The sequence below is a fragment of the Ixodes scapularis genome, unplaced genomic scaffold, assembly GCF_016920785.2.
Source record: "Ixodes scapularis isolate PalLabHiFi unplaced genomic scaffold, ASM1692078v2 PGA_scaffold7__128_contigs__length_106722199, whole genome shotgun sequence".
NCBI classification, from domain to species: Eukaryota; Metazoa; Arthropoda; class Arachnida; order Ixodida; family Ixodidae; genus Ixodes; species Ixodes scapularis.
In genome coordinates this window covers 61957549-61983389 of record NW_024609882.1, presented here as the reverse complement: position 1 = coordinate 61983389, position 25841 = coordinate 61957549, and the positions used below count along the sequence as shown (strand labels likewise).

At 42.0% G+C, this 25841-nt stretch overlaps 1 protein-coding gene across 1 annotated transcript in view; it reads right to left on the bottom strand.

Moving 5' to 3' along the window:
- LOC121833138 (Down syndrome cell adhesion molecule-like protein Dscam2) overlaps positions 1 to 23926 on the bottom strand; it is a 107634-nt gene extending 83708 nt beyond the window's left edge. Inside the window, exons 1-2 of the mRNA XM_042286242.1 lie at positions 23890 to 23926; positions 23058 to 23390 (exon numbers count right to left, since the gene is read on the bottom strand). Coding sequence (XP_042142176.1) covers positions 23058 to 23390; positions 23890 to 23926 — 370 coding nt within the window. The remainder of the gene's footprint in view (positions 1 to 23057; positions 23391 to 23889) is intronic.
- Positions 23927 to 25841: the final 1915 nt, after the last annotated feature.

Sequence of the window (25841 nt, the reverse complement as noted above, 5' to 3'; positions counted from 1 at the left end):
ATATCGCGTGTGGGTAAACAAAATTGAAGTGTTTCTTCTTCCAAATTGCGTCCGTGGAATCTGGGTTCGCCCTTCTAGTTCACCTCAAAATATAATCACTAACAAACAGCTTAAAATGCTCAAAAAGTGTTTTTTAACTCCTTTAGGGCTCATTCACACTGGAAGCGGATCCGCGTTCGCAAAGCGGTTGCGAACGCGGTTGTATAAGGATTCAGTACAATTGCACGCGCACACGATGACATCAAATGCGCGTGCAATTGCACAGGATCTTTATACAACCGCTTTCGCAACCGCTTCGCGAACGCGGATCCGCTTCCAGTGTGAATGGGGGGTTAGTGTTTAACTGAAAACCGAGATGCGAAATCGCGTAGTCATGACGTACATGGGCACTGGCGTGATGACCCCAAGCATCTACCGTGCGTTTTCAGCACACAATTGAACTTATCGTTCGCAAGTGATCGAGAGTGCATCACGGCACTCAATAGCCAGGAATGCGAACTCAAATATTCGTCGACGGGTTGATTCTTGCCAAGCACATACGTCCAAGTGACGTTGTGCCCTTGCCCAATGCGTGATCTGGGGTAGGCAGCTCAAGATTCATCTCATATTCTCTTAAAAAAAGGCATGCATAGCTTAATATGCTCAGGCTTCCAGCTTCGCGATTTGTTCATCGGCATACTTATTCGCTAATATCATAATTGTTGCGGAGCAATATTCAAATTATCGATAATTAGCACGTCCTCTTTTTGAGAAGCTGTCAGCGACTATAGGTCAGAAATCGGAGCATTTATAGATATTTTACACCCACCATATAAACCTAGAAACAAAAGAAAGCGCAGGGCATGTTCAGTCGCGACGTTAGCACTTCAATTCACCACTCCACAAGTGAAAATGAAGGTTCTCGCAGATTCCTGCTGAATTCAACTCTTTGAGTGGCACATTAATCCTGCTCTTAGGGTTAAACCGGCCGCAAATGCAGCTATAAAGTGTGGGGACATGCTACTTGGCATCTCCAATCCTATGTCGATTAATGCGCTACTACCTGTACCATGGTTCGTGTTTTCACCGCTACATTTTAAGGCGCTACGGTAGAAAACGACGTCAATTATTATAACGGAAACGTTATCTTTGAGCCTGAGCGAATCGGAAAATACCTCGCCCGACGTGGTTGCGCAATCAACAGCGTCAACTTTTGAATTTCTGCCTGTGTCTGCGGAAACGGTTTTCTGTGCTCCCTGTTCTCGTCGCACTCTAAGCGGAAGCGCAGATGGCTCGGACGCGCCGGTGGCGCCGAGGCGCAGTTCCAAAGTCGACAGGTCGTAACTGGTGGTGGTTTTTTCTGTCCGTGTATCCTACGAGGCAGCTCGATGGCTAGAAGTACGGGATGTTCAAGCAACGTTTTGGTTTTCGCCCGGAGCACGCAAGCTTATACGGGATGCGGCAATCAGAAAGATGCGGAAGACTGGCACCCTGGATTTTCGTTTACTGCATGTGAGTTCTAGTCGAATTCAGTGACTGTAACTTGCATGTGAATGTATTTAGGCGGAAGACAAAAAAGCAATCTCAATTTATTTGACTGAAAATATTACCAGGCTTCAAAGTATTAAAAAAAAAATAAAGAAGTGCATTCGCTCATTTAGAACTTTTACCTTCCTCGGGGAATTCTCAGTTTAGTCTAGATAAACGTGGAAAATTTTAAAACGCGCCATAGCAAACCATATGGAGTGAATATAGGCTTTGTTTCCTCTACATATTTGCAGGACCATGCTGTTATCGACTTATAGGAAGAAGGTCACCTCTCCGAGCTAAGGCAAACTTGATCACGGTAGTCTTCAAGTCCGAAATTTTCAGTCGTGGAAATCTAATCAAAAAGTGCCTGCTAATCATGTTTATTGGCAGATCCCCACGATGGCCCTCTATTGTTAGTTTGTAAATACGCAAATACAAATTAAGCGTTTTGCCTATTTTTTTGCTGTTTAATAAAAGAGGCGTACATGAAACTGCCGGGTCGCGCGTATTACTCTTCGCAACTCCAACGCCCTATAGGTGGCGGGGCGGTAGTTCCAAGATGGCGGAAGAGACGGGGATAGATTCTTCAGGATATCCCGTGTGCCCGCTCGCCAACGCCGTTCAGCGCACTAAAAATCATTTATTTGTCTACAAATGCGAAGCGGTTAGGAAGGGATCATATTACAGGTGACGGAGATGCTGATGCACGTTAGGTAAACGAGCATGCTGATATTTAAAAGTTTCAAAAACCTCAAATTGCGAAGCTTTGTGGTGAGCGAGCGCGTTTTAGGCACCCGCCACTTCACTGTTTGTGGCAGAATCTTTTTGAGGGTGATGAAGATATGTTTGCGCTTTGCCTGGCCATTAGCGTTCTAAAAAGAGCCGCGAACGGTGACCGTCAAGCTTCGGTAGAGCAGCGTTCACAGTATTGGTGTCTTCGCGTCACAGCCTCACAATCCGCTGCTGACCGTCTCAGTTTTAGTGTATTGCAACACGTAATCAAACTGCTCTTTGCTTATTGATAGAAAGTTTGTTACCGCAGGCTACCGTGTGGTGTAGCATTACAACCGCAAGCTCGCGCTGCGCCTTTGAAGCACAATTTTCAGTGCGTGCCCGGAGCGCTGCCGTGCTCATCACTCTAAAAAAAAAAAAAAAAATGTTGTGGTTCTTACACTTCTGGTCACATATACGACACTCGAAAACTTCAGTTGGCCGTGCAGCCCACTGACGTCGAACTGACGGCCCCAACTTTTACGAGAGGCTTGATGACGGCGCAATACAAGATATTAAACAGCTGAAGTACCCATCAGAGAGTACCGGAAAAAAAAAACGGAGAGGTTGCGCAGTAGGATTTAAAAAAAAAAACGATCACTTTTTTTTTTACACTCATTTACACTTACTTAAGCTATTTAAATAAGTTGCACAACTCGGCTATCAAGCCGTTCGTTAAAGTTGGTGGCGCCGCTTGAAAGTGAATGCGCTATACGTCCAATTGAAGTTTAGGGGTGTCGTACGCTATGCAAAAACTGCCTATTATTATAATCTGCGTGTTTAGGGGTTTTATTTATTGCTCTATCAAAAATAAATATTTTAATATACCGCACATTTTTGTACCATGTAATATTTGCAACATTGAGGTCCCTCTGGCCAAAACTGCGCGTTCTAAACTCTCTGCACGAACGGCTGGCTAACAAAGACGGGCTTAAAATGCTTCGAGCATTTCTTTATTTGCTTTGTAATTACCTGAAAGCAAGTACGGGTATTCTGTCTTTTTAAAGCGCTTGGAATAAATGGTCATGTTCCTTGTAACGGCCTTAAAACGCGAACCCATTCCCGATTTGTATTGGTCGACATAGCGTCGCGCGACGAGTTTTCTCCTACTTATGGCAAAGAATAGACTTTCCGTAGAGCGTACTATAGAGTCCTTCATATATTAGCAGAAGCGTCTTCCGTCACGTTGAGCCCCGATTGAGCTGGCGGCCATGCAAGAGAACAGAAATCCGCAGCGTATGCGATACACGAAGAGTCCCTAATGAAATTAGACATCCCGGTTCTTCGTGCAAGGCTGTTGCAAGGCGGAGCACAATAATTCCTTTTTTAACACGCTCCCTTTTTTCGTTAAAACGACTTCACGTATCAAGGCCGACAGTCCCTGCCACCGTTTCCACTCGGCCGCCGCCGCTGCCGTCCCCGCTCCTCTAGTTCTCCGTTCGACCGCAAGATGGCGAGCGGCGCGCTGGAGTTGCGGATACAATAGCTGTTGAGCGTAGATGTTTTGGACTCCCGATTCAAATCTTCCGAACTCACACGAACTATCCTTGAAAACCCTAATCGAACCAGCGCAGGCAGGGTAACAAACGACCAGAACACTGAATACGCGGGTTGGAGGGAGGAAGAGCGGAAGGCCAAAAGAGGGGGGGGGGGGGGGGGTCTGCATCGGGCTCGCGATTGTCGCCGTCAGGGCCATTGGAAGGCAGCTCTTTGCATATTTTACTTTTTACTCAAACGTAGTTTTCCAACCTGACGCAACGCATCGTGTCGGTAGTCTTTCGCTACCACGGAGGAGTCAACAGCTGAACCTTGAGGGTCGTAGAGACCGCGTGAGGGAAGTACAATGGTTTGCGCCGCGGTGTTCTTTATAATGTGAATAACTTTCTGTAAGATGTCAATATTTGTTAAAACGGTATCGATTTGTTAGCCGTAACTTTGCATTTGACACATTATATTCATCCTTATATGCTTCTATGCATTTTTTAACGAATCTTTGGGCCTATACGTGGTATTATAGCTTGAATAGGCGAACTAATATTGCCCAGAGAAGGGTTGGTCTAGCACAACCGAGTCGCGAACTTCTATTGGAGATTAACACCGAGCCCTTTATTTTGCCAGAAAATGGTATATAATAATTTTGTAGCTGTAACTTTTTTGTTTAATGATCTTAAGAAAAAAAAAACATTTAGATGTTCTAAACTAATATTATTTTCTATTCAGGGTTTTTCTTGTTTCTTACTGAACATTTAAAACATCCCTTACTTTCGTGTTTGTTAGGCAAAGGGCCTCTGCATCTTAAAAACAAATACTATCATAAGGTATAATGATGTTGTCCAAGATTGAACCTCATATTATAACTTTTATTCTTCCCACCCGTGTGTTCGCGCAGTTGTTCGATTCTGTACGGTCCCGCGGCTCGGAAGGATTCTTTCTCATTTTTGTTCAGGAAGCCGCGCCGTACGTGCCTTCTGCCCGGTTGGGGATATCCGGGTAATTGCTCCTTGGTCCGCTGTCTCTTGTTCTAGATCTTCAGATAAGTCCCTCGCGGTTTCGGGGGATCTGACTGATGGTGCCTCTGGGTTTCGGGACGCTGCTGTTTTGTCAGAACATCCTCTAGTTTGCTTTTTTTTGTTTCCCAAACTTTCTTTTTTATTCCTATTTTTTGTGTGTTTCTTTCAGTACTACTTTTCATGGTTTGCTGGCTCGTTTTGTCTGTGTAAATGGTTTTGCGGAAAACTTCCTCCATTTGTTGCATCCGTTTTAAATGTACTTCATGAATGGCTCTTAAATTTACGCTTTTTCTAGTCTCATAGAGTTCGGTTAGTTACATAAACGGCGACCTTTTTTTGTTATGACACGTAAATGTGGATTTGGTACTTCACTAAGTTTTAAAAGGCGTGAGAGCCAAGTGATGTGAAGTCAAGACAGCATGTTAATACTTTATAAATTTCGCCAGTACATGGGCATGATTACTCAAGCAAAGTTCCCGCCATTCTGAGCGGTAACTACTAAAGCGACCTCATGTGTGTTAGTTGGTGATGAACCTGCCGGTGAGTGGTCGAAAATAAACTTCCAAGCAAGTATTTCTTTTTTTAATATGCGAAAATATTTTTTTTGTCTCGCAATATTCTGACTTGGCTGCCGTACGTTGAGTATGTTTCGTCACTTCGTATCTAATTGATAGAAAGCGGATAATGCTGACATACAAGCGTATTACGCTCATCAACTTGTGAAAATTATTATTTCAAAACAGCAAAATCACTTAAAAGAATATTTTTCAAAACTTCAAAAAATCATCTCCATCAAAATATTTCTCTATCTTCGAATCTAAATAAAGATATAAGGCCATTTACAAAGAGCTGCAACTAGAAACAAGACAAAATACCTCAATTCGAATTACGTTCAGGTAGTTGCACTTTTCAACATTACAATACCGTTAAAAAGTGCCGTGTTGTCCCACCATAAATATTTCTAGAGTAATCGCGAAATATGAAGGAATAATTAAATTTGCTCATTGTTTCATGGATAAAACTGCGTTTGTTTTTTGACGTAATATCACAATATTCAATGAGCAGGTGTCATCCTTTTTCACCCGTGTTTCTCTCACTTTATTGACGTCACCAGTTTAGTGCTTGCTTAGCTGAAGCAGAACCTTGCGATTTGAACAGAGCGTGAGCTGCAACACTGAGAAAGGCCATATTTCTTCAAATTGAAATGATAAAGATATTTCTGAGTAATCTGATTGGGATGGGAAGTGTTTTCTTGCGAAAAGGGCCAACTGAACGTAAACAAACCTACAGATTGTAAAAAAAAAAAAAATTAAACCTATACAGACGAAAGCAAAATAATTGTATACGGCTCTAGACTAACAACTCTGTTTTCTCTATCCGTTTCTGCTACTGTGAACCCACGATGTCTAAAACGGTTTCTGTTCTTCGTTCTTACCGATTCTCCCCAAGGGTTTACCCCCGAAGGAATATTATTTTTTATATTTTTTCTCGCAGCGTGACAGGAAGTTGCGCTAAAGCAGTTGTCGCCTATCTCTTCAATGGCAAGCGCCTCGAGGATTTCACATGTATGGTGTGTCTTGTTCCTTGCTAGGACGTTCACGTCGAAGACCTTCGCAGAACATTGGCATGCGCCAGAAAAGAGTAGGTTTATTTCCATCCACATTCTCAAAAAAAAAAGGGTATCGAAAGGTGTATCGTTACACCCTTTGTCCCATATAATACACCCCAAAATTTCAATTCGACGTACAGCGCCCTGCAGTCGAACAGACAGCCCCAAATTTTACGAGGAGCTTGATAACGATAGGATATAACTTTTTAAATAGCTAAAGTACGTATCCAATACCACATAAAAAAAACACCGAGTTTTTACAGTAGAGCCAAGAAAACCCCGATTAGTTTTCTTGTTTTTAGTAAAACATACATTAGGTATTTTAATAAGTTGTACCCCACGGCTATCAAGCCCCTCGTAAAATTTCGGGCCGTCTGTTTGACTGTAGGGCGCTGTACGTCGAATTGAAATTTTGGGGTGTATTATATGGGACAAAGAGTGCAAGATTGCACCTTTTGACAACCTTTTTTCTTGAGAGTGCAGCTAACCATTCCCGTAAGATACATGTACCAACAATCTCCGCTTCGGCCCGTTGCAGTCTTTTCTGCCATTATTTTCTACATATATATCCACGAAACATATATTAAAGGGAAATGAAGGCAATTTTTGATATTTTCTTGGTGATTGAACTGGGTCCCAGGCACGACTCAGGCCACGTTGCCCAAACTTCAGCCGAAACCGGCGCTTGTGTGCCGCGCAAAGCAGTTAAACAGTCGTGGTAATAATCGTACCGGGATCGACTGGGGTGACGCCCCGAGGGTTGAGGGAGAAGCCAGGAAAAGCGGAGCTTACGTGATCGTTTCGGGGCCAAGAAGCACGACGTCACAAGAGACGCGTGAGCGATTGATCGAAACGAAAGACGTGCCCTCGGTGACGTTTCGGTTAGCAAGTTTTAGGAATATTGTTTTTATTTCCGCTTGAACAACCACGAAAAGTATAAATGGGACCGGAAATGATTACTAAACAGTAAATAAAACAGCATAATTGTTTTTATCTTTGCTACGCTTGACGCGAAACGGGGAACGAGCAACTTTGGTTACACAAAATGAAATATAAAAAAAAGAACACCCGGGAGACGTTTGGTTTTGGTTTCAGATGTGGGTGGCGTATTTACTTTGGAAACACGGTACTTGAAGGATGCTGCAAAATGGTACTCATGTCAAATTTGTGTGCTGTAGATGGCTGTTCTAACGGCCGAATGAAGACCAGTATTCGTTCGGGCGACGCTAGTTTTCACGCGTGGGGTGCTGTTCTTGTTCTTTGACGACGAAAAGTGAGGACGTCCGACTTTTGTGGAAACCAAAAATGGTGCTGTTTATTTTCTCCTTCTTGGGAAGCGTCCCCCGCGGAGGAACCGGTTCCCTGCCGCTTTCCCCTCGGCATCTCCCCCGCGTCCCTGTCCTTCGGCAACGCTCCGCTCTCGTCTCGCCCGCGCGAATGTTGCTCACTGCTTTCCTGCTCGAGATAGTTCAGTTTTGGTTTCTTCGGTTCTTTCGTAGGCACAGAAATACGCGTCACAAATGTCTACAAAAAATAAGGCAGCGTGCTAGGTTCCCAGGAAGCCTAAAAACGCCATTTAAAAAAAAAAAATAAAATGGTCTTCAATGACTTTTAGACAATATTTATTTCCGCGGCAACATATTTTAAATAATGTTCCTGCTTAGACGGACACCCTGGCCTGCTCCCTGGCGCGCTGGCAACTCACGAAACAATTTCTGTGGTATAAACATTTTATAATGTCAAATCTAATGACATTGATCTAGAGAAATTTAAAATATATCCTTGCAACTCGTCTCGTCTCCTTTAGAGTAAAAAAAATATACAAAACGTTTTTGTACTTCTGTGGGGCTTACACGCTGCAATCCTGGTATTTTTCTCTGAAAATTCTGATTAGAAAGGCGAGCGCAATCGCAGTAGAGCTTCCAACTGTCCGCTTTTATTTTTAATGAAAATAATATAATTGCAGTGTTGACTGCTGTAGTGTTTTTTATGTTGTGTATTACCTTTTTTACGATTTGTTCGATGTATTTTTTGGCCCTCGTACAGCAATGCCAACTGGGCGGTATCAACATGAAATAGCCAAAAAACAAGGAAAATTAAAGAAACTGAAAATGTGACATTGAAAGTCTAAACTAGATATAAATTCAACTGGTTACATCTTGATTCACAAAGGTGAAAAGTAGGGTCTTTATATACTGAAATCTAGAGCAAACCATTCTCTGAAATCAGGAAAAGAAATTTCTCCTCGCCCATGGCCTTAAGCCTCTCAAAAGTTATTTTTCCCATCGCTTCAATTGGATCGGGCGCGGCAGGTGACAATTATCTTCCCATGATACCGTGCGATAGGGTGGTTTTCGATAAACCAACGCCATCTTTGTGCGAGGCTTGGCGGTGGCTCCGTTGCTTATGCCCTAGCCGTAGGTCTTTTTTTAGAGTACAGCTCTGAGACGCGCGTTTCCTGCTTGAGCGGCGTCACCGTCGGCGAACCACGCGCCGCATTATGAAACGTTTCCCATATGACGTGAACCGTGACGTCACGTCTTACTTTACGAGGGAGGAGGAGGAGGAGGTAGGAAATGTTTTCGCTAAATTTAGCGGAAGAAATGTCCGCTCAATTTAGCGGAAACATTTCTAAGCAAAAGTTAGCGGAGAAAATTCGCCGCTAACTTTAGCGAAAAAATTTCCCCGCTAAAATTAGCGCGAAAATTTCCCGCTTAATTCAGCGGCTAATTTTTTTCAGCGAATTTTAGAGGGTACGACGATTTAACTAAAAAAGTTGTAAACTCTTTCTTTTTCTTTTTCTTTTATTACGATTTCGGCGGCAACGCGATGCTATCATGATGAGCTGTGTATTGCACAAACGACGGTGCGAAAGGGACGAAGCTTTTTACTACCTCGCCGGGAAAAGAAAAGCTTCAGCGACGAACACAATGGCTCCACCGGATCTGTCGGAAAAGTTCTGACTGCCTCCAAGGGAGAATTTGCGAGGCAAGTTATTGTAAACTCTGGATTGTATTAACTGTATCTTTTGGTATCGCCGATGAAGATCGCCTAATACGATCATGAGACGAGAGCAGTCTGATATTTGACGACATCCTAAATAAAAATAGGTTGTTTTATTCTGCTTGGCAATTTTTGCGTAGCAGGTTGTAAATGGTGAGGAAGGCGTGGTAGTTATTGGCTACGGACGTCTTTGTAGTTGGACAGGATTGTTTCTTGAAATGCGACTAGTTCAGATCATGTAAAATGTGCAGTAGTTTGTCTCGTAGCAACACACATTTTGTTTTCGTCATCTTTGTATGTGATTTGTACTGTAAGAAAAATATACGACCATTTATTCACAATTAAAAAAATGGACTTTTTCTTTGAAGGCTTTGCTGAAGGATCTCCCACTCTTCTTTGAAACTCACGCAGTAAGGTACGCCCGCGGCTGTGCGGAAAGTCTTACACGCTTTGCAAGTAAACTAAAGGGCGTACCTTGCGGGTGAGAACGTGAAAATGATATCTAGAGATACAGTAAGACTGAAAAGGGCCTCGCTGATAAATGTGATAAATGAGGAGTGCGCTAACAAGGCAACCGAGCAAGCGCTATTTTTTTTACTGATTTGAAAAGAAAAAAATGAGTATATTTGATGGGTAGGTACATGCACATGGCGCGTAGATAGCAGATGTCGCATATTTCTCTGTGTTCATGTGCACAGTTGCTGGTAGTATTCGGCATTTATAAAATGTGTACGAAATAGACCATGCTGCTGGTTTCTGAAAACGATCGGTAACCCACAAAATTGCCGAAAATCCTGGTTTTGCACACCTTGTTGTGTATTTTATTTGCCTAACTCGAGTGATACCGAGTCTGGAAATGCACTTCGTTTAAGATACTAGAGTGGCTTAGTAGAGCGTACGCTAACGATTGCGAGCCTCGCGGGCCCGTGCACAATCCATGCTCAAAGCGACGGTACGAACTCGGAACCAAGTCATTGCCTACGAAACTCTATTTACACGCGGCGAGAGGTGCATCCTACCGTGCGCCAGGGCTCAGCTCTTGTCGCAACAAAAGAGTTAACGCAATATAATTTTGCATTGCATGCCGATGTGCCAAAATACTTAAGGCTACATTGGCATATATATATATATATATATATATATATATATATATATATATATATATATATATATATATATATATATATATATATATTAACTTTGTGCGCTCAGCTGAATTGGAGAAAGCATTTCTTCACACCCGAGTGAATGCAACTCTGCTTGCGTTATTGTATGTGCACAATATATGATCCGAAGTAAACGAAAATTAGCCTCTTTTTATTGCTTTTGTTAACTACAGGGCGCCTGAATAAATTTTTTGTATTTTTGTCCTCAACATAAAAAAGTAATTTTCGAACTTTCTCCGTCAACTGTGCTAGTATCCGCACTTATAAGTTACCTGAGTTTCTTCGTTTTCCGTTATCTGGCTGAGAAGGCATAGGGAGTGTTTCTTAATTTTCTCAATGCAAGTAACGGGCGAAAAAGCCCATAAATGTATGAAAGTAAACGGTTTCGGCTACTTGGACCGGGACTGAATTTATCATAAAAATTGTTTTGAGCATCGCTTGTGACTTTTGAACATAATAGTAGAAGCCCTTATACCTTGGCATCTGGTTCGCACCACCAGAGCTGCGTTTGTGCGGAAATAGGGGGGTTCGGCGATGCCTAGTTTTGCCTTGCGTTAATAAAAACGGTAACCTTTGTTAGCACATTGTTTTGTCGTTGTGTTTTTCTATAGTTAGTTAGAAATGCTTGCAAGTAAAGACGAATGACGGAATATATCAATGAACCCTAGAATTACTGAAAACAACTTGAACGCTCCAGTAATAGCATTAACTGATCTGAAAGCCTTCAAGGGAAAAATTATTTCTTTTGAAGAGTGGGAAGGACTGTTCATCATAAAGGCAACAATCATTTTTACCGCAATATTTACATATCTAAAGTGTGTTTCTTCAGAACTTTATGATACGGCCTGATCAGGAAGAGGTGTGATATAAGCTGAAAACAAGCATAAATTAAAAGTTTGAAGAAATAGTCAGTAAAAACAACAGCCAACGGACTACAGCCTAAACCTAAACACTACAAGAAGTGTGCATAGATATGTATCAACCACACTATCGACGACGCGATTTTTGAAACGCTACATGTTTTTTTCCTTAAAACAAGATCTGTTATGGCGGAAACTACAGGGTATTTAAAAAAAAATGTACATTTTTTTTTGTTTTTTTTTTTCGCAGGAAACAAACTACGCATCACCAAACGCTCATTCTCTGTTCAAAGGTAGCGCTACAGGTCGGAATCAGAAGCTAAAGTTTCAGCCCGAAACAATACCTTATTCAAAATTTATAACTGATTTTCTGAACGTTTGAATGAGAAAATGACGGCCAACGGAGCTGTCGAATCCATGAAGCCCTATGGTGCCAGAAACAGAGACGGCCGAATATGGGCCCTATTTTTCCAATGCAATGTTCATGAAATCACTTGTAGCTTTTGAATAAGACGTAAAATGCCATTAAGACTCTGTTTCGTCCGTGTTTTTTTCCCCGTCTTAGGGTATACAAATATGCCGTTTCGTGATCCGCTCTCCTGCCATATCTTGCTTCTGATATTTCCCGATAAGCACATTATGTACGTTACTGACCCCAACGTGAATCCGACCACATTTATTTGCCATATTTTTCCCGGCCATACTGCAACATCATGAGAATTATTGTCGTGCTGTTACGAATGTCTTCTCCTAAAGTAGGAGATGAGTCTTTCGAATTATGGTCACATCTCAAAAGCCGGTAATCATTGCTATTACACTTTAAGTTAGATATAGAACAAGATTGACTGTGGTAATTATCATCTTTAGACCCGTAAGAGCGGAGAGTCACCAAGCTCTCACTTTTAATACCAACTGAGCCTGCACAGTGTGGGCAAAGAAGCTTGGTGGAGCCTGAGGCGACGAAATATCGAAACACTTTACTAGGAGATCATATTATACATTTTAGTTTGTTTTTTGTTTGCATTTGACTGTGCAAAAATCTTTCTGAGCGACGCATCGCACTGTCCACACTGTTGCACTTTCACGTTGATTTGAGAGAGGGAGTGGCCTCTGACGCACCAATATCGCGTATTCGCCAAGACAGCCACCTCCGCAGTCTCCAGAAGTTTCCACAAAGCTAGATGGCGGCAACCACCGCTTCAATTTCAAGGGGGAATACACCTAAAATGCGTGCGTTCATCCGTGCTATCTATGCAAAAGCTGTCGGCGACAAGGTCATTAGACTCTCGCGAGGTAAGCTGTATTCGATAAGAGGGCATTTTACCTCTCCGTTAGCCGCAGGAGGAGTAACAGAAGAAAAACTGCTCCTTGCAATTTTAGCGTTGGTCTGCCGAATTACAGTATTCTCAGTGAAAGAAACGACACAAGACGCAGCACCTTTTAGCACCCTTTTTTGATCGCTCAGTTGTTTTAAAATGACACAAATGCGCCATTCTTATCATGAAATAAGAAAGCCGTATTGGGAAGTTGGTATACTTTTTTTAAGAAACGATCTTACAAGCCGGTCAACACGGCACGCGCTTTGTCCCATCAATGCGTCTGACTCCTCGCATTCATCACTGAGAGCATCAACGCTCCGATGAACCTTCTTCGCCGTTTAGCACACGAAGTACTCTTTTATTTCTTCACTCCAAGATACGCGTTGCATTTATAGTCGTCGTTTTGTGTGTTGAGGCACTTGCTGTGGAAGCGGCATTTAAAATGGCCGCTAAACGCGGGGACATTTCGCTGTCCGCACGGAGGAACAGATCACTTTTTTCACGTGTTTTTACTCCCTGCTATGATAAAAAATGTTATGGTGATAACTGTAAGAAGGAAGCGCAAAGTGGGTCAGCGATTAATATTGATGGGACAGGGTATAATCTCAAAACTAACATTTTGTGCGTGAATAAAAGGAGCCAGCTTCACTTATGTTTTCTTCATGTGAACAGAGACCAGTACATCAAGCAATGCTGAGGCCATCATATTTTGATTTCTTCACAAAGTTCGTTCCTCAATGTTGGCGCAATTCAAGCGCTTTCCTGTGTAAAAAAAAAAAAAAGAGAAAACTGCATCCGAAAATGTGGCGAACGCTAACGTCTTACTCGTGTCCGGTGCTCGTTCGAATGCGTGACCAAAATTACGCGACTTCGGATAGTTGACGCTAAGCTACTGGAGGGCGGGAGCTTTCGAAAAGGGTTCATTAATTGGGCTAAATAGTTTTCTACTTTGTCGTGTGCTCTGACGTGACGGAGTGCCTGGCAGCCGACTGCCGATTGTCCCAAGTATTTCGACATTCCGAGCACTGCACGACGGCCTTCTCTGAGCGAAAATGCCGGAAGGAGGACGTCGTTTCCGCGACAACCGGCAAGCCGAAGTTGCGTGCCACAGCTAATTGAATTCCGAGATGTTACCGGCCAACCTGATAGACACTATCGGCATCCCAGTATAGGGTTGCGATCCTTCCGAAATCGACTGGTGAAAAATTTGACCTCGGGTAATCAAGCGGGCTGTTGTGTAGAAGACTACACGATGGTAGTTATGAACATAATTCGAGTATTTGAAATTTTGGTGATTATAATATGTTTAGTTGTTTGCCCGATTGTTTCCCAAAGTAGCGATGCTTCTACGTAAGAAATACCGGAGTTTCAAAACACGGTATTTTTTATGTGGAATTGCGTGTGTTCGAATGACGTGTGGTGTTGACGACATGCTATGAGCTTCCGCACACGATGTTTTTTGACTCAGTCTATTCACTCTCGGTGTGGTTGCAATGTAGAAAAAAAAGGACAACGAAGCTCTTTTTTTAAGAAGGTACAAGGGTCCTATGCCAGGATATTCAGGGTACCAAATTGAGCGCGTTATCTGTGTTTCTCATGAAATTAATTATGCATGCGTCGATTTGATTTATGAATCAAAATAGAGCATTATGTTTTTACTCACAGCTTCGACATAGCCTAATGTTAATCTGCAATTGGCGCAGTGATTATTTTCAGGTTTTTAAAACGCAAAGGTAGTTGTTCTACCGTAAGACCTATGTCTTTTGCTTTAACGATGCTAGATAGCAATTTTGACAGCATTAACGTTCTAATTTTGTTTGAATATATGATATTACCATGTTTCTGAAATAACTTATACTGATCTACAATTATATTATAAAAAAATATTCTATTTGATGACTTATTTTGAATAAAACGGCCAGAAGAAGTTATAAAAATAAAAAAAAAAAACAAAAAAAAAAAACGATGCAGGATAAGTGACAAGGACAAGAGCTGGACTCTCCACTGGGCATTCGTTCGGAAAACGAGTGACCAAATCTCATATATCCGCGCTGTTATTGAGTTTGTATCAACAATCGAAATGTTCCGTTGTATTAGTTTAATGTAACGAACTAAGACGTAGGTTTTTTTTTTCAATAAACAATTTGTTTTAACAATTGTTAATGTATGTAACCAGAAAGTTATTATTGACGTGATATAACTCACCTAAACATGTTTACCTTCTTAGATGAATTAAATTGTTTTTCTGAATGACTCGCTTATCACGGGTAAAGTTTGTATCGTTGATTGCCCATTCAAATCTCCGGGTTTCAGATTGCGTCCTCGGATCAGAGTTATTCGCTCACTTATTTTTTCTTTCACGTACGCACCTGGGTAGTGGAATGTACAAATCGCGTTTGCAGCTCTACAGCACATATTTCGCCTGCTGGAATTTTAAGGTTGTTGAATCCGTAACCGTAGAAGGGCTAGTTGGTCCTGTGCACTAAATAACCAACTTGGGCTAGTTCGTTATTTAGTGCACAGGATAAAAGCGCTGAAAGACGACGGACATGTTCAAGAACGACGCTCCGTAGTGTCCTCCTATAAATTATTCGTCTTCTAGTGGCGCTTTTATGCTCTAGCATAACTCGGTACCGTTCAGGCAACTGATTTAGCTATCGTGCAGTACGTGTGCACTAAACAAGTACTTCATGTTTTTTGTGTTGTTTTTTTTTTTTTTTTGTTCTAGCAAGTGTTACTTAGTGCTTTATGTTTCTTATGAGGCTTAGGCACTAATTCACTCAAAACAGTATCGGATATCTACGGTAAAGAATATGCGAAATTCAAGGAGCAGTTTTAACTAACATTATTTGAAGGGCGAGATCAGAGTTTTACTTATGATGTATATGTGTTCAGTACAATTATTTCAATTTATCGGTGTCTTTAATATTCTTTCTATTTGGTGCTTCAGTAGTGAAATATTGTATATACATAAAAAAGTTTGTTTGGCTCAGATAAGATCATACAGGAGCATAAAACACCCTAATAATACCATATAAGAAAAATATAAAATTATATAACAAGTTAAAAGGAACTTCTTATCAATGTCTTATAACTTCGGAAATATTCTTGTATGGTTCTTATATGTCATTTTATTATTTTTATAATACCCGTTGTTTGGACCGGGAAATTTTTTTTATAAGAATAAGATTATTTACTTGGATAATTCTATAATAGAACATTCTTGCTCGAAGGGGAATCGGTGATACACAAAAGGCATGTAAACATTTAAGACCGATCATAAACTACAACGCACATGGTGCATGTTAAGCCCGAAAACGTTTTTGTCAGACAGATACGTCATTGTGGAATAAAAATCCTCGTAAAACGAGTTTTGCAAAAAGAAAAAAAAAAAAATATAGCATATCTTTCGCTTTGATAATATTGAAATATTAGAATAAACGTCCCCTGTTAGAGTTAGTATAGACAGTTCGGTCGACCATTCGACCTCTTTTTTTTTTTGGTAACTGTAAGCTAGAACTGCAATGTAACCTAGAACTGCAATGCACACTCTGACGGTGAGTGCTTCTTACTCACTAGGATTCCCATGCCCTCAAAGAGCCGTAAGCAGACCTCCACGTGTGAGTATTTCTCATTTTTGGCTTCAAGTTTTGTCCATGCGGCTCGCAAAATTGGGGTATCTAGTACATACCTGCGGACTGAATATTCGCGAACATTAGTTTTTGCTTAAATACTCTGCACAATCTAGCGACGTTTGAAAACAAATCGAAAACGTCACACAATCGTGGCAGAGGCTGCGGTAACACACAATACGATGCAACGCTGAGCTACGTGATAATGCAGCGCCGCCCTTTTCACCGCAATGGCAACTCGGGGAACAATGCCCGATTCAGAAAGCTCACCGACGATGTAAATTACCGAAAAAAGAAAATAGCGGGTTCGCTCGGCAAGGGCGTCAAAAGCCCGGAGCTCGCTCGTTTAATATCAACTAGCACAATGGCACAATGTTTGATCACGCGATCTGACCCGGCGGAATTACTCGGATGCAATCGAGCAATATTTAGAGCACATCAAGCAAAACGTAGGCAACTGACGATGTGTGAAAATGCGTTAACAAAGCGATAGTGCAGAATGCATTCTTGGTAGGACACCAGCCAAACGCCAGCGCGGGTTTCATCTATGACACACGGCTTGTGTCAGAGTTGTGCAGGCATCCCGTTACTGGTAATTAGGGAACGAGCCCGGCATAAGCGTTTGACTGCAATTCGTGTTCAATTAGTGTGGACACGACTTCCAGTTGAATGCTGACACAGTCTTCATCTGACTGTTCTCCGTAACACGAGTGCAAAACCAGAAAGCGGTCAGGCCCCAATTATATAACTGTTTTTTTTCTTCTTAACAATTAAATGCAAGACACCGGTGCTAAATATGATTTACATGTTGTTCGACGTTTTCTACTGTACCACTTGTATTTAGAAAGCTAAATGTAGAATAAAAAATAAAGCAACTATGCGCGTTGCAGCGATACCCACCGTTTCTATTCTGAGTTTGCGTCAGGTTATCGGCACAAAGAAAGGAACCACCTCATTTATATGAAAACGTCACGCCAAAGTATAATTTCGAACATCTGAAAGTCCCTGAACGTGAAAAAGGAACGACAACTGAGACTTTTCGGGCCTGTCAGAAACGCCCCGTCCGGAAGTCCACCGTGGACAAATGCTCCTAAAACGCATATACAAAAAAAAATATATATATATATATGTATATATATATATATATATTTTTTTTTTTTTAAAGTACATGCCACTGGCAAGCGGGCGTGTTCCTCCTGACATAACTGAATCGAACCTGGCCATGTCGTTGTAGCTTTTTTGAACAAGATTATATTGCGGTGTGGTGGAAAATGAAAAAGAAATGGCGCTCGCAACAAAACAGACAAAACCCGGACAAACGACAAATTCTAGCATTTCTTTCTTTCTTTTCTTTTTCTGTGATGCATCAGATGTGATTTCTTTGTAGTGGCCTCAACGCTCATGGACGCGTGAGCAAAAATACACAAAGGAAAATAAAACGACCGATTTCGCTACGCGTTCCACGCATGCGTGACGCCACCGTAGTTGTAGTTTAAAGGAGGCAGATGGCTAGTGCACGAGACTGCGCGTGTCTACTCGGGCTCTGCTTGAACAGACCGGCAGCAAAGTTGCCGCGCGTGCAGAAATGCGACAGTTCCCAAGATGCATGCCGGCAGTGGTGGCACAACGATTCTGGCTGGTAAGGTCGGTATATTAGAGGAAAGCCACTGTCTTCCCAAACTATATGAATTTTAAGGCGTCACTTATTGATGAATAAAAGTAGCTACGTCGTAATAAAATAAACTAACCAACAGCATTAAGCAAGGTTCATTACGAATCCAAATGATATACTGTAGTGGGAAGTCGATATATTTTGGTCAGAAGTACTACACTAAAAGATAGCGACTAGTCTCGATCGTTCAGATAATGCGATAAAACGCAAATGTCGTGCTGGCTCATTGCGCGCGTAATGATTTGCTTTGCTTCGCCATGCGGAGCTTTCGGTGGTTTCGAAAATGTTACACGTATGCACTCTCACTTGCTCTTTACATTTATGAGAATGAATGAGACATGCTGAAATTTATTCAGGCGGAAAATTCGTGATGAATATAATTGATGAGAATTTTCCATTAGTTCTGGATTCAGGAGGGTACGTGTAGCGCGTTGAGAGCTTCGTGCTTTGGGATTTGCAAGATACCTCGGTAGGGGCTTCTGAGAAACTCCCACTAGGAGATCAGCGTGGTTGCGTTCCGTCCTACGAGTTCAACGTCAACTACGTAAGCTGAGCACCTGTGTCTTGTGCAACCCCCCCCCCCCCCCTCTTAGGTTCAGCACCGGTGACATCTAATGGGGGAAGCGCCCCCTTAAACGGTGTCGCATTCGCTTCGCGGTACGTGATTTGTTACTTCACGATTGGCCTTATAGTTATAGTGGTGGTATAACATCAGGTCGCACCTGCTTCGTCGAAGGACACAGTCCTCACGCTGCAGGCGGCGACGTCAGGAATGTCCTATGACATCAAATTGCGAGGGGAGAAAGTCTTTTGCGGCTTCAACGCAATCTAATGGCTGCTTTGCAAAATTGCAACTTGAAGAACTCTTGCGCTCTCTTTTTCTCCGTTATCATTAGGGCTCTGCATGTCTCTTAAATACCGGTAAACACCGAATATTAACGCCTGACTCGGTTTTATAAGCTCTGGGAAAACGGATAAAGCCCGAATGGGAGCTGTCCATGAAAGAGAAAACCCCGAACATTTCAGAAGGAAAACGGTTTTGTCTACTGCTTTATTTTCTGTTGACCAAGAAAACAGCTCTAAATAAACCGTCCGCGAGGCATCGTCTTGCTTCAGAACAATATATCATATTTTTATTCTCTTTCTTATTTGTACGCAGGCGTTTCCCAAGTGCTAGGGTCACGCGCATGTTCCTTGGAGGTCGAGGAATTGCATGCCAGTGTACCATTTGCTACAACATAGTCTCCGATAAGCCACTTTTACTTTTTTTGTTCGACGCAATTTATGGATGCCGAAAAGCCCCGAAATGGTGGCAAGAAATAAGCCCAAAGGAGACATTCTCGAATTCGAACAAAAATATAAATTTCCAAGACACAGAACCATATATATTTTCCGCACTGATACATTGCGAGATCACTTTGTGAGCTACGCTTCGTTTTTCGGGCCCGAGCTGGTTTGGCCGATGGTCGCTGCTACCGACGGCTTCGGTGAGCGATACTCAGCCAAGCACCTCCTTTTCTACCTCGCCTCTTCCTCAAAGCGCCGATCCAAGTTCTCAGGCAGAGGATTTCGGTGTCCGGGTTTAAATTTCAAAAGCCCCGCTCGTTAAACAAGGGTAAATATAATTCAGTATGAGTAATTAAAATTAAGTCTACAGTCAAAATCAAGGTGCCGTGTTGGCATGTGCATTGCGTAATAAAGGCTACGTATGCTTTATGTTGCCTTCGCATGCAAATAATGCCTTCCCGTTAGCACAGAGAGAGTAAAGGCTCATACACGCAACAGCGTTTTCTTATGTTTTCTTACGTTACGTTAGGAGTAACCGGCAAATGCATGCTCCATATCAAACACGAATGTCGAGGTGATTCTCGGCGTAAGTAGGCGTGAGCTCAAGTAACATAACCGAACGAAAGGAAACGGTACACTGTGGACAGGCTTTAACGCTTTTAGCATAAAATACATAGCCTTAAACACAATCTGTACTCAAAATCTGCGAGCATAATTTTCTGCAGTACGCGTAAAAGACCAAATTACGGCAATGAATCGAGAGATTATAACAAACTTCGATTCTCAAAATACGATTAACGTTGAAAACAAAAAGAGCTAACGAATGCCAAGCATTTGAAACGCTTAGCTCCTTGTTCTTCCGCACATGGGATTGATTTATTCTAGTCATACCCTTAGCTTGGTTCTTTCGACGCTCTAATCAATCTAGTGCATCCACTTCCCCCAATAATATTTTGGATTGCCTAAAGTTTCAGCTCGGGAATGAAAAGTGTTAAAAATATATGTAAAAAAAAAAAAAAAAACTGCCTCTCTTGTGGCACTGAAACTTGCATTCAACACGCTTGCGGCATGCTGAACGTTACTGCGCACGTTGTTTTTAGGACTGAACACGCTTCCAACCTCTGCATTCTCTGAGATTTTTACGTAGATTTCTGCGATTGGCTCTTTGAGGCGATTCTCGTGAAAGGAGACGCACGAGATCATTTAAAGTCGATTGTTCGCCGTGAGGGGCTTTCTCCGTGCATTGCAAGACAGTGATATCAGACTGTTTTCTTTTTTTCTTTTTTTCTTTTTTTAATATCGTTTTTTTAACAACACAAACATTATTAAGTTGTGCTTTTATGTTGACTCCGAATCGGCCCTATGAGATAGTTGCTGAAATGTTTTCTCCTAAAACAATATATCTTTATCTGTCGCCCACAGGCACAAAGTTTGACAGCAGCTGTATTGTACGAAGTGTACTTCCAGCGAATGATGAGACACGGAGGAGCTTTAGATTCTTTAAACAAATGGAGATAAAAAGAAAGTATGTCGGTCTTTTTGTTTACTGACTTTTTGCGCTAATCACATTTACGTTAAAGTTTGGTTTTTAATTGTTGGTTCTTTTTTTTTTTTCTTAGTTCACCACAGTGAAGTTTTCAAAACGTGATCTGCTAGAGAAAGCACTGCCGCTTTACCGATAACCACCAAGGGCTTCAGAGGCAGCTGAAGCACCCAAAACAGAGGTTAGCTGCCGCGTTTATTTGTATTTGGTGAGACAAATTATATTATCGTGATGCAATTGGGAAGATTTTAGCGTGAAGCGCTTTAATTTCGAGAAATAGGCGCACGAATTGTGGCAAAGAATCATTGTACAAACTGATCTCCAACCCGTGATCAGCTAAATGCGTCGTGACGTCATCATTGGCACCTCCAAGTCAGTCGAAAGCCGAGCAAGTACCATAACACACCACCGACGCCGTCAATCTCGCGAGCATTCCTTCACCTTTCAGCTTCTCACGTGGCCGTGTTGCGTGATTCGTTGTTCGGTTTTTATCTCATTGGCTTCGGAGCTGCAATAAATGCCTCAGACTACGTACAATCACAGCTTAAGCAACGCGGGGTGTAGCTTAACATAACCACGATCATTGCTTAATTTTTCCTTCGTCGCTTTTCATATAGCCCAACGCCACAATCTCGGAGACAGCGTAGTGATAATGGCACACACGAAAATCGCAACTTATTGCATATTGCTATGTTATCACATTAAAATGAAGGAAAATATTGATAGCGACCTTTACGTTCAAACTTCTCTATTGCTTAACATGTATTGAAGGGAATTTGTAAGATAATTGGTGTGTCTCGTAAGGTATATATTCCCGCTTAATTTAACGGGAGAACTGAGCTGACGTATAGGTTACAAGCAGTTCATACTCCCAACGTGCATAGGTTAGGTCACGTGACATCAAGTGACGTTACAAAACGCCACTTTTTCTGCTAAATTTAGCGGAAAATTCACGGACGGAAGGAAGGACGAACGGACTAGCGGACAAAATGTTGGGATAAGGGGGTAGCGTTAAAAAAGCATTTCACGCGTTAAAACATGGCGTAGCTTATAATTTCCACATTTCTAGCGTCGTGATTCGTGCTTTGCGTTCTTATTGTCTAATCTTGCAATGAAATTGGCTGGGAATAAATGGGTGCTTGCCACCCCTGTGCGTTCTAACAAGCGGCCAACGACTGTGGGCACTGAACACTTAACGGGATACTCCACCGTTTTTTTCATTGTCTCCGATTTGCTTGAAATTTTGCTAAGCTAACCAACAAACATTGCTAAAATAGTATCCCAAATATTAGGTCAAAATATTGCTTTTTCGCGAAGTTATTGAATCTACAGTTTTGGTCTTCACCATGTTTTTCAAACTGGAAGTCTCTACTGGCAACAACGAAAAAGTGACGTCAGTGGAAGGCAGGGGTTAACTTTTTGGACTACAGAAGTTGTTCTTAACGGATTTGAAGCAGTTTCTTGGTGTCAAATGAGTGCTTTGGAAGCTCGCTCCCGTATCCGCGCTCCAGCACGGAACAAATGATTGGCATATTCTATTTTTAGACTACTTGCTCGACTGGCAAGCCTGCCTGCCACTGACGTCACGGCACGGAAAAGTGCGCGAATATTTGAATATTGGTTTTTGCACCATTTTCATTTGCCGATTTCACAATACCTATTATGAATTTCGCGATACTAAATAGCATACCGGAAAGGCTAAAGGCCGGGGAGTTAGAAAATATAGTTAGTTGATGTAGGTAAAAAAAATCGGTGGACTACCCCTTTAAGAAACCGCTGTTCACGGCTTATTAGGATGACCATACCATCATTAGAACCCGAGCGTGTTGCTAAGGTTCAATTTGCACACGGAATAATTAACAAAGAGTACGGAGCACCCAACACGACATCTTTACGTTGGCGACCTTTCTAGTTGAAAGATGTCTTCTGTGCCTTGTCCTATTTGTTTGTTGTTTCGAGTGTAAAATGACCACACTTGTGGCACCGTGATTCGCACTCAGGCGCTCTTAGCGGCTAATGATGCATGCTCTTATTGGCTGCTGAGCAAGAATAAGACGACAGTCACTCGTCACGCTCTTCCTTTTTAGTTTTCAGTGTTCATACCAGAAAATATATGTAGGATGTATAGTATGGAAAACACTAATTAAAAAAAAAAAAGAAAAGAAAACATACTCACCAGCGCGAACCTGGACGTCCCTGCTGCCGAGAACGCCGACTCTGTTCGCTGCCGTACACCTGTACACTGCGCTGTGCACGTCTTGCCTGTACTGCTCTGCACGGAAGGGTTCGAACACGATGGTACCGTCGGGCTGCAGCCTCCGAAGCCCCGGTATGTCCAACGCTGGTCGCGGCTCAGCTCGCACTTCACTCTCGACGGTCACCCAGCGTATGTCGGGGACGGGATGTCCCTTCGCCGCGCAGAACAAGGCGGCACCGGTGCTATTCACGAACCGAAGTCGAGCTGGTGGCTCCCGGACAAAGTAAGGCGCATCTCCAGGTAGTGAGGCACCTGTGAGAACACAAGGAAACATCAATCATTAATTTTAAAAAATAAGAAAAAGAAGACGCGCACATCTTTTTGTCAATTTTAGATATCACTGATTGGATGCATCTAAAAACACATAATTAAATGTACGCTTACAAAAAAAAAAAGGTTTAAATCAAAGATATGATTAGATTTTTGGCGAAAAATAACAGCGGCCACTGTAGGGCTCGGTACCGTGTTCTCCTGATAATCACTATAATACTTTTGACGCGGTAAGGAGGCGGCGTACAGCATGTAATGGTCTTCAATCAGTTTAAAATACCATAATATAGTTCGTCTTACAGCCAGTAAAAGTAGAATTATATTTCCAGTCTTGTTTTATGGGGTTTTACTTTTCACAGCTTAGAACAGATAGCAAAACGGATTTTTTTTCTTTTACTAACGGGTCTAGCATGCACTGCCGTCAAAAATAAACACATAAAAAAAATCAGTCACAGAAACAGAAGAGATTCTGGTTTTATACCTCTATCGTCTGGTTCATCGATCGCAGAATTCGACATCACATAGCCGGAAAATGCTGACTATAGTTATTTTCATTTACTTTTCAAAAATAACAAAGGTATATTCGGTCACCTCAAGAATGCGACATTGTTAATTTTTTTTCACCCTTTCTTCGCCTTCAAGAGTTAGTTCTTTGTTGTGTTGCCATTATAACCGCTTCTTGTGCTGAAGTTCACTCAGACATGGCTGCAGCTTGCGACAAAGAGGGTGTAATGTTTCGATTTTGTGGTTGCAGTTCTTAAATTACACGTTTGAAACTCGCGCTCCGTGAAATGCCTGAAGTAAATTCTATATGGTGTGCGCCCCCCCCCCCCCCAAAAAAAAAAAAATCTGAACGAAATTAGCAAAGGCTATGCATAGGAACAACTGTGCCTAAATATAAGCTACTTCGCAATAAAGTGACATTTCAAGGTTATTCACCTATTGTCGAAGTGATTTTATCGCTTTTTTAAGAACAATTACTAAGTTCTGTGAGAATTCATAATCTGATTAGTTCGAAATTCCTGCATAACTAGGGTGACAACAATCTACAGCGTAGAATGCGGAACGTCGGTGAGAGGGGAGGGGGGTGAGAGGGGGGAAGCAAGGACGAGAGAAAATGCAAGCTCTTGTACTTTCAGTACTCTGTACAAATGCACACTTTTCCGAAGTGTTTCGTACTCATTCATTTTCAAAACAACGCCAAGGTATGCCCAACATTGGCGAGGATATCTAACTATAGGGGACGCTATGTCCTGCTTGCTTTACCCCGAGCTTTCTGTGCAACAACTTTAGGCAGTTTGCATTAGAGTTTTTAATTCGTCCTTCCCGATCGAGCGCATGGCGAAGTTTGGACACGACTCGTGCCCAATTTCCTTTCCCCGCGCTCAGTCGACAGAGATGAAGTTAAAAATTCAAGTCGTGCGTTTCCGTCGGGCTTCAGTTATTGAACCCGAGGCCCAGCCGAACGCTGATGTTTGGGTATGTGGGCCGAGCGCTGCGTCAAAGCACAAACTAATTTTCCATGTTGATGTTGTCCCCATCAGTGAAGTTCTCAAGCTTGCCACTATGGGTGAGACAATTGATTCTCCCACTAAATAGTAAGAAGGAAAAGTGCACGAAACAAAATGTATTTACAGATGGAATCCCAGAAACAGTTCTAAGTTTACTCTATATGAAATAACTATTTCCAGTATACACACTTACACAAGGGGTGTAGCCCTTGTCGCATACACGACATCCCTAAACATGAATTGGACGTACTGCGCATTGACGTTCAACCGACGCCACCAACGTTTACGAGCGGTTTGATAGCCGAGTTGTACAAGTTAATAAAATAGCGTTAATAAGTATAACTGACTGCAAAAAAGAAATTGGGGTTTTCTTAGACCTGCTAAAAAACATCTGTGTTTTTTTCTTCTTATTCTTGGATGGGTACTTTATCTGTTTAATATCTTATATCGCACTGTCACCAAGCCTCTCGTAAAAGTTGGGGCAGTCAGTTTTACGTCAGTGTGCCGTACGTCGGAAATGAAATTTTGGGGTGTCGTGTATTTGACAAGGGGTGTAAGGGCTACATAATTTTTTTTAGAATGTGTTTATTTTTATCAAATGTATTATGTCTTATTTTAGGTTTCTTTCACTCGCTTATCGCACATTTCGCAACTATGTTTGGACGGGCCCACAAAAGCAAGGACGTGAGGGTTCATGGATACGACACTGTGGGGTCGGCAGAAATGCACATTTAGTGCGGTACTTTGGGGTGAACTTTCCAGTGGTTTGAGTTTCTGCATTCAATTTTACTGCCGAAGTGATGGGTCTCATTACGAAAACGTTTGAGCAACAATTCAAAAGACTTAAGCTTTCTCGCTGTAACTGTAGGATTTGATATCATGACGCAAATTCGTTAGAAGCTTGAAAAGGTGAATGCGCATA